The following is a 9,163-nucleotide window of genomic DNA, read 5'->3' as shown; positions in this document are numbered from 1 at the left end:
CATGTAGCGGGGTTACCCCTGTGGCTGGGAGGGGGTAAGCTCTCCCCCTGGCTACTGGCCTCACTTGGTGCAGAAGTGGCCCCTGCACCACTGGGGTTACTGCTGGCAGCAGCCCCTGCCCCCTGTCTTCCTCCCAGGTGCCGCTGGCTGCTCTCCCTCCTGCTTTCCTCGCTCCCTATGGCCTATGAGGGATGCCTGAGCCCTTGCAGTCCACCTGGGGTTGAGATGCTCTGCATTTCATGCCCCCTCTCAAGGAGTCTCTCCAGTGACTGACCACCCCACAGCCTGGCCTCTCCCCCGCCCTCCTCACGTGGCCCATTCAAGCTCACTTCCAGCCTCCCATCCCAGCAGGCATTTGGCCCTGCCCAAGCTGAGTGGGAACAGTACCCCTTATACAACTTTGAGCCCTGTCCAGAAATGAGGGGTGACTGCTGAGAAGAGGCTGGGGGAACTGGGTTTATTTAGTCTGGGGAAGAGAAGACCCGGGGGGAGGGGGGGTGGGGAATCGAATGGCAGCCTTAAGCTATCTGCAGGGTGGTTTGAAAGAGGACGGAGCTGGACTGTTCTCGGTGGTAGCACATGGTGGAACAAGGAGCAACGGGCTCAAGTTGCAGCAGAAGAAGTATAGGTCAGATATTGGGAGAATCTCGCACTAGGAGGGTAGCAAAGCACTGGAAGAGACTACTCGGAGAGGTACTTGAATCTCTATCCTCGGAGGCTTTTAAGACCCAGCTAGACAAAACCTTGGCTTGGATGATCTAGTTGGAGGATGGTCCTGCTTTTGAACAGCAGGTTTCATCATTTCATAGTTGTTAGAGACTGGAAGGGACCTTAAAGATCATCATGTCCAGCCCCCCTGCACTTTGGGTTGAACTGGAAAACCTCCTGGGGTCCCTTCCAGTCCTCATTGTCTACAATTCTGTGTTTGTAAGGAAGCATTTATTGGCTTAAGACCAAATGTTGTCCATCCTGCCTCTGGATTTAGATGATTTGGGATGAAGAAAGAGGGACGGTTTCTCTGGTGGATAGTCTCTATCTCCTCAAACAATGGGTGTAAAATGCTATTTGAGGGCTAGCTTCTTAGAACAGCAGTTCAGGCTCGTGGGCACAGAGCAGATGACATGCACAATAGTGATCGTTAGCCGTATTGCGTAGCTGTGCTAGTCCACTTGACCAGGTGGATACCGCCTTGGGTAGCACAGCCATCTTTTAAGTCCGTGTTCCATAGCAGCCAGGCCCCTTCCTCCATGCCTCGTCTCATCTGAACATGCAGTGAATAGGCCAAGAGCTGAATATCTAGAATAATCTATGCTAAATGAAGGGCTGCTTGTAAGTTAAGCGGCGAGGCAAAAAGATGCCCCAGCACACTCGCAGCTCTGTGATGGGCAGTAAACAAGCAGCGCTTGTTAAGTACATGTTACAGACGGTGCTTTCAGTGCTGGCTGTTGCATTATGCCTTCCTAGCTGTCCAGCTGTGGATGCAAAGTGTTTAACAAATGAGATCTGTATTTACAATTACAAAAATCCTTTGACACTGTAAATCTGACTGCATCGTCTTGTCTGCACACTGAGGAATGATCACTGGGGTGTTGACATGCCATCTTAAATCACCCAGGAAAGGAATGGGGCTTTTTGAATCATCCTTCCCTCCCCCCTACCTCCCCAAATCTGTGTGCCGAGTGCTATTAAAGTAACATAGCCTACGATGACAGGTAATTGTAGCTGTGCTAAGAGGGTAGCGGGGGGTAGTTTAATGAATATGCTTTTGTTCGGTCTCTCTTGTGATGCTGTTTATTCTCTTCTCATTAACATATGAAAGATGCCATTAAAAATAGCAGCTGAATTGTCCACAATTAGCTGGGAGACTGTCATTCAAACTAATAACTTGCTATATATTTTTTTGTTTGCTCAAATGTAATTTACAGTAAAGCTAAACAAAATGTACCGGGGACAACTAAACAATGCAATGAAATAAGAGTCCTGGAGAAGCTTGTGTGGAGATGTAATGCAACATGCATCTCTGCAGTACAGACTACAGATTAGCTGAAATAATTACCTCTAAATCGAGGTGCATCAGAGGTAGATCTGAAACACGGGTACTGAATCCAGCAAACAATCTTCCCCCTGCCCCTCCCCCCCCCAATAAATTTGTGTGACTCGTGCGCAAAATTCCAGCGCAAGCATAGAAATTATGGAAACCTACAGCTATTTAGAAAGAACCGGTCACCTGTGGGTTAAAAAATAACCCTTCTATAACTTGAGACAGACTGGCATGTTGGCATAGAGCAATATATTGTCTGAACACATTTGGCATGAACACAACTAGCTTATCAACTGCAGTGCGTTGAGGCTTTCCTCAGCCCAGTTTTTTGGGTGCGTCATGATGCAACTTGGTGGCAGCCAAATTTGAAACGCGCTTTTTAAATCTGTGACGCTTAATTACCAGACTGATTAGAACATTCCACTTGTCTGTCAAACTTGAGAGGTAATACCAGCCAAAGTGACTTTCTAGGTGGGTGCGGCAAGTCAAGCGGCCTTTTACAATGGTTTTAGCTGAGCTGTTTTATCACAATGGTTATTTTCTTTGTGCAGAACTGCATTGCTACTCATGAATCCAACGGCATTGACATCATCACAGCACTGATTCTCAATGACATCAATCCCTTGGGAAAAAAGAGGATGGACTTGGTGTTGGAACTGAAGGCAAGTGGACATTTTACATAGAGATGTACATCGTCAGTAAGATGAAACTAGCTTGTAACTGAAACTGGATGACTTATTATATGGCAAAATAGTCCTGACTGTCTCGAAACTAAATTGTGAGAGTCTGTCTGACAGGTGACTGAAAAAGCTTTGTAGCTCTTAATTGAGATGTCTTATGCCTTGAATGATGCACTGCAAAAGTAAAACTGAAACATTTGAATCACGAGATTTCATCTTTTGGGCTAATCTATTTACTGATGAATTGCTGTAACAGTGATGAAAGTACTGTACTAATACGCTCTTAGAATAACTTTCTTAGAAATATTGAATGTAAAATTTCCCATGCTGTATTTGGCTGCTTGATGCTTTGTTCACCCTGTACCTGTATTTTAAGTCTGGTTAGCAAGACTTATTCAACATTGTTCACAGGCACTTCGGTCTTAATTTTGAAATTAGTTAGCCCTCCATACTGGGTCAAAGTGTGCAATTAAGATGCCTTAAAGCAGTTATGAGAACCAGGTGAATAGATTTCATCATGTGTTTAAGCGCCATGTCCTATCTTTCTTGTGGCCTCTTCTCATAATGTTGCATTTATTTGTTTTCCATGCAGATTCATGTACCGTGGCTTTTCTTATGCTAAAAACAAACAAACAAAAAAAAGTCTTAAAAGACTCTTAGACTCAATTTAACATGATTCTTCCAAATTAAATACCTTTATTGGTTTTTAAATGTCAGCCATGATGGATTTCAGTCCTAATTGTTCATATTATAGTAGTCTGGTGCCTTGTGGTATTTTCCCATTTCCTCCCTCTGACTTGGCAAAGGCAGATCTCAAAGTAATTTTCAGTTAAAAGCAATGAAGCAGATCTGTGTCTTCGGTCTGGTTGTCCTGTTCATTTGTTTGTTTTGTTTCTTTGTTTAGACTTAATCAATTTTGTGTAAGGTTGAACTTGCTTCTTGTGAGCATTAAACTCCCAGTAATACTAGAGAAGCTTTATAAAAAAAAAAAAAAAAATCAACTGCAGTCCTAATTTTAGGCAGATGAGGTCAGGAGCTGCACTGAATTTGTTTGATGCAACTCAGTAGGTAACAGGGTTGGAGAAGTAAACGGAAAAGGATTTAGGCTGTTACCGTATTTTTGGCAAATCGCCTATGAGGAGTGAAAGCAAGGTGTGCTTCAGGTCGGATGAACCGGTAGAAGTGCTGTAGTATTCTGAATTGGCCAAACTGTAGCTGTGTGGTTCGTGCTATGTGACTACAACCCAGCTAGCCAGCAGAGACTGAGTTAGGGCTGTGTATGCCAAGCTCCTGGAACCATACAGCGATTTGGCATATTTTTTTGCTTTCCTTCAACCAGAACAATGCCTCAAAATTACTGTTGGCAATCATGGAGAGCAGGCACGACAGTGAAAACGCAGAAAGAATACTCTACAACATGAGGCCAAAAGAACTGGTAAGTGCTGCTTGTTTTTTCCAAACATCAGCCTGTCTTTACTTCGGTTGGCAGCCTAGCAGGAAGCCATGGTGGTGGTAAATGGTGACCTACCGCTTACAGAGTAAACTCTAGTGCTGGTGTCATAGGTCAGCGGAAAGTGATCTACAGGACAGACCACAAGGTCATTGAAAAAGCTTTTCAGGATTTGATTGAATGGGCATGATAACTGTTGGCCACAGGCCCACTTAGCTTCCAGGCACAGTTAAGGAAGCGAAGCAGAGTGGCTTCAAGTATACAATAAAGCAAAGGAAGCATGAGACTGTCATTAAATATTTGAGCAAGATACTGATGAAGAATCAGAGTATTTCTGAGTAGCTTTTATAATACCATAAACTTTAGCAACCTCTTGGGCCTGTTAATATGTTAACAAACAAAAGCATAAGCCAGGAAATCCAAAGTCCAGCTGAAACTCTGTCAACTTGTCCCATTGTGAATAGCTATGGCAGGGGCCAAAGATCAGTGCATGACGCAACATACCACGAGTGCTCTCTTATCCAGGAACAGCAGGGTGAGGTGAGGATAGAGTTTCAGCCTTTACTTGAGCTCACCTTCCAGTCAGTCGAATGGATCTGATGTCGACAAAATACGACAGCAGAAGGCAGCTGTAAAAAATCTGCTGTAACTTGTTCTGTTGAGAATTGTGTTATCTGAAGTGAAATAACGGTGACGTTCCCTTAGATGAGAATGGGGTAGAGATATTCAGCTAGGTTCAGCTCTCCCTTTTTGCACGTTGTCCTGTCGCTTGGTTGGGTGTCAGTGTGCTTTTGGAGGTGCATGAGAAGCTCCTGTTGGCCCTTACGGGAATTTTGATTGTGTGCATTTTGGCAGAATGTCGTCATAAAGTTGGAGCTGTCCATTGCCAGCTGCCCATATGTTTCTCCCTAGGTGGAAGTGATAAAGAAGGCCTATATGCAAGGTGAAGTGGAATTTGAGGATGGTGAAAACGGTGAAGATCTTGCAGCATCTCCTAGGAATGTGGGACACAATATTTACATACTTGCTCATCAGGTACAACTGTGCTTACAGCAATGAATTATTTGTCTTCTGTTGAAAAGTTTGAAGGATAGTAAAGAATATTCATTTTTAAACACAGGGATTTTTTTCTAATTTATTACACTCTGGGACCTTTCTGTCTTATAGCAGCATTCTTCTAGAGATGTGTAGCGGGATTCACTAAACGTTCTTCTCTCCTTTCTGTAGCCACCGACCTCCCATTGGGAGTTGACCCAAATTTTTAAAGTTTACCCTAACAGATTTGAAAGGAAAGAGAAGAAAAGAAAAGAAATTCTCTGCAGGGATGACAAGAGGAGAATTTTTGGCCTTTTGTAAAGGGGAAATTGGCAGTCTCTCTGTTCTTACTGATGAAGCTGCCAAAGACACGTTTCAAAATCTTGCAGGCACTGAGATGGTACATCTTACTTGTCAGCTCCAGTCAGTGCTTATTTTCTTTTCCCAAAGGAGTACACGTTGCTACCATGCTATTTAAATCGGGCAGCAGAATTCTGTTCTCACTATTAATGTCCACAGCCGCTGCCATGGGATCCTTTGACACGATGAGACAAGTTTGTTGAAGTTGCCCATTCTTTAAAAGCGTTATGCAGATTAGCATCTGCTTGGGTGCCTTCCAGTTCTGCTCTGTTCCCATCCTCTCCACTGAAGCTGATCAAATATGTTCATTAATCGTGTTGCACTCGGGCCCTCTGTATGCACGCGGGTAACGGCATGATTGTATCTAATGCATGATCCACACAATCGCACCTTGGATCCAATCGCGCCTTCTTGTTGGTGCACAGAGGGTCCGGTCACCCATACCGGCCCCCTCCCCACTGCACTGGCAAGAAGCAGGATCCCACAGCTGGGAGACCCTGAGCCACAGGGGCCACACACACAGCCGGGGCCAGGAGCCCTGTTGGTTGTGGGGCTCTTGGCCTCAGCTGCATGCAAGAGTCGGCCAGAGCTAGGAGCCCCATATGGGCTGGGCATTTCATACACCCTTGAGCCTTGGGAATCGCGGCAGCTCCACTCCCCGGGGCTCAGGGTTTCATCCTGGGCAAGGTGTGCCCCTGTGACTGGGAGCCCTATCAGCTGCCGGGATAGTGGCTTTGCATATCTGTTGTCAGTCAATTCTTCTGCCATCCTTACTTTTAGGTACTACTTAAATTCCTGCCTAAGCACTGCATATGTTCTGAGAGATGAAATGGGTATGCGAGGCAGACTATATCTGAGTACTTAAAGAACCTTTTCCAAGTCAGACACAGCATGACGGACACCTAGTGTGAAAGGAATACAGCAGGGATATGTAGCCCTCAACCTGGACTTGCTCCCAGCCAAGAGAGAGATTATGCCTAATTGAAATGTGACAAGCCACCTGCCAACTTGGGCCTTCTGTTAGCAGCCGAATAGATGCCATTTCTGAGGTTTGGTCAAAAAACAGAAGTTAAGAGGAAGTTTTAGTGCCATGTTCTCCTCCCACCTATTGGGTGTTGCCATTGGGTACCACTTCCATGATTCTCCCTGAAATCCATCAATGAAACTACTTTTGTGATGTGTTATTATCTGTTCTTTTAGGCTGAGGTACAGAAGAGTTGGGCGGGGGGAGGAGGAGCTGTGCACCTTGTATTCAGGGACTCGAGTGGGCTGGAACAAGGGGTCTCTCCACAGACATCGAATGCGGTCCCTGGTGTCTCCCATTCCACTTGCATTCCTGTCTTTTAGCTGGCTCGTCATAACAAGGAACTGCAAAACATGCTGAAGCCGGGAGGTCAAGTCGAAGGGGATGAGGCTCTGGAGTTCTATGCCAAGCACACGGCACAGATTGAGGTAACGAGAAAAGGAGTGGAGGCTCCTTCAAGGTGGACAGGGAGTTTTAAGGAAGGGAAAAAGTGCTTTCTGGGGCTAGGAACATTGGGGGACTCCCATTAACACTAGTTACTTTATGAACAGGATTTTGATTTTGGTGTTGGTTTTGTTTTGTTTTCCCATGCAAGCATTATCTTTCTGATTTTTATGAATAGTAATTTTCAAAGGTTCCTAATTTATACAGCCAAGTCCCACTCGTATGTGAAGAGACTGGGTATCTAACTATTAGGGCCTTTGAAAATTGCAGCTAGGAATGCCTGGCTAAAACCAGAATTTTTTTTGTGAATAAGACATGGTACTAATTTCAAGTGGCAAATTTATTGTAACGATCTTCTAATATAAGCCACATCTTCTACGCTGTAAATTTCAAACAACTGAATTTGGGTTCATTTAAAAAGTGTCTGGCTTTCGAATTCTTCCATTATTTTCAAACAATGCAGAACAACCCTCTGCCATCTCTATTGTCTAGATTGTCAGGCTGGATCGTACAATGGAGCAAATAGTCTTCCCTGTGCCCAGTATATGTGAATTTCTCACAAAGGAATCTAAGCTGAGGATATACTACACGACAGAAAGGGATGAGCAAGGCAGTAAGATCAATGATTTCTTTATGAAATCAGAAGACCTCTTCAATGAAATGAACTGGCAAAAGAAGCTGAGAGGTAAGTTGGAAACATTAACATTGGAGTGCAAAAGATTAGAACCACAGCATTTTAAGTCAGGTCTTGACTTCACAGTAAATGTTTCCCCAGTGTAATGCTGATCCTCCTAATAGGCTGGAATATCCTGTTCTTTTGCACTGTAGCATTATCTTGTCATTTTACTCTGTTTATTTTTTTCATGCAAGACTAGAATTTCTTTCTTTTTTTTTTCCTTTTTCCATCTCAAGATATTGAAAGTTTACACAGGTATTTCTGTTTGATTTGGCTGAAATGCACATGCACTTCCACCTTGGGCTGAGGCAAAGTAGCCACGATTTTAAAAAACCAACCAAAAAAGCCCCCCAAAATACCATTTGCCAACTGTGGTTCTTTGGCAATGTCAGATAAGCAATTGCTTCCTATTTAAATGCAGGGAATGGCTGCAGTATGTGTTGGCAAATGTTGACTAATCAACTAGGCTGCACTTCAGTGCACTAGCCCTGAATGGTCCAAAGTATCCTCCAAATTGCTTAATGTGGCGAATTGTAAAAGCAGTGGAAATGTTTGCAGTGTAAGGTGTGCCATTGCTACCCATCAAAACTTCTTTAGAGTGCCAGACAGCTCCCGGACCTTTAAACAATGAGATAACAAGGGCCTTCCTTTGAGAGAGTTTGTTAGCTCTTGGTCAGCATTTTATTTGCCTGTTAAAATGACCTGCTGATGACAGATATGTGCAGCACCCAGGAGTCCCAAGGAAAGGGCCATAAAGAAATGATGAAAATTTAATACCTGGATAAATTTTTTTAAAAAGTGTACTTTTTGTGCGTTTGAAAAAAAAAAAAAAAAAAAATTGTCATCCTGTTACTCAAAACATGAAAGTTGGGCAAAGATCAGATACAGTTTGAAGCTTTTCATCTCTACTGAATTATTTTTGACATGTCTAAATAGTAGATTGGGGAGATGACCGTTTCAGTTTAACTATGCTTTAGTATTTTGACAGCTTCAGTGTCTTGTGTGAGCTGTTTCCCAAAATGAGGTAGGAATTAACAAGAAGCATGATGGGCTACCTATGAGAGCCCGTAACCCAAAACGTGTTTTTAGGAAGATGGTCAGCTAGGTGCAGTCGTCTAAAAAGCCTTCTGTTTTCTTTGTGGTGAAACTTAACTCGAGGTTTTCAACTGAAATATTTGAATTGTCCTCAAGACTATCTCCAGGCAAGACGTGAAAGATTCATAATTCATGTGGCGAGCCGATGGTGAACCACGTGCAGGAGAGAAAGAGGGGAAGCATTTTTAACGCAGCCAAGGAGTCCGTCATTAAAATTGTACTGCTGGTACTGGCTACTATTCTGATGCCGCTTCAGGAAACCCTCCTGCTTGCCTCTGTTATGCAGCTCTTCAGTCTGAGTGATATTCAGAGCAGCATCTGAACTTCTAGATGTTCTTCACAGCTTAAGCCTAGGTTT

At 43.8% G+C, this 9,163-nt stretch overlaps 1 protein-coding gene across 2 annotated transcripts in view; it reads left to right on the top strand.

The window, feature by feature from the left end:
• ITPR1 (inositol 1,4,5-trisphosphate receptor type 1) overlaps positions 1-9,163 on the top strand; it is a 129,377-nt gene that overhangs the window by 79,840 nt on the left and 40,374 nt on the right. For both annotated transcript variants that reach the window (XM_019536601.1, XM_019536600.1), the window contains 5 exons: positions 2,593-2,703; positions 4,061-4,156; positions 5,084-5,206; positions 6,914-7,018; positions 7,527-7,719. In XM_019536601.1, coding sequence (XP_019392146.1) covers positions 2,593-2,703; positions 4,061-4,156; positions 5,084-5,206; positions 6,914-7,018; positions 7,527-7,719 — 628 coding nt within the window. The remainder of the gene's footprint in view (positions 1-2,592; positions 2,704-4,060; positions 4,157-5,083; positions 5,207-6,913; positions 7,019-7,526; positions 7,720-9,163) is intronic.

Source organism: Crocodylus porosus, unplaced genomic scaffold (assembly GCF_001723895.1).
Source record: "Crocodylus porosus isolate Cpor-Errol unplaced genomic scaffold, CroPor_comp1, whole genome shotgun sequence".
Lineage (NCBI taxonomy): Eukaryota > Metazoa > Chordata > Crocodylia > Crocodylidae > Crocodylus > Crocodylus porosus.
This window is presented reverse-complemented; position numbering and strand designations above follow the sequence as displayed.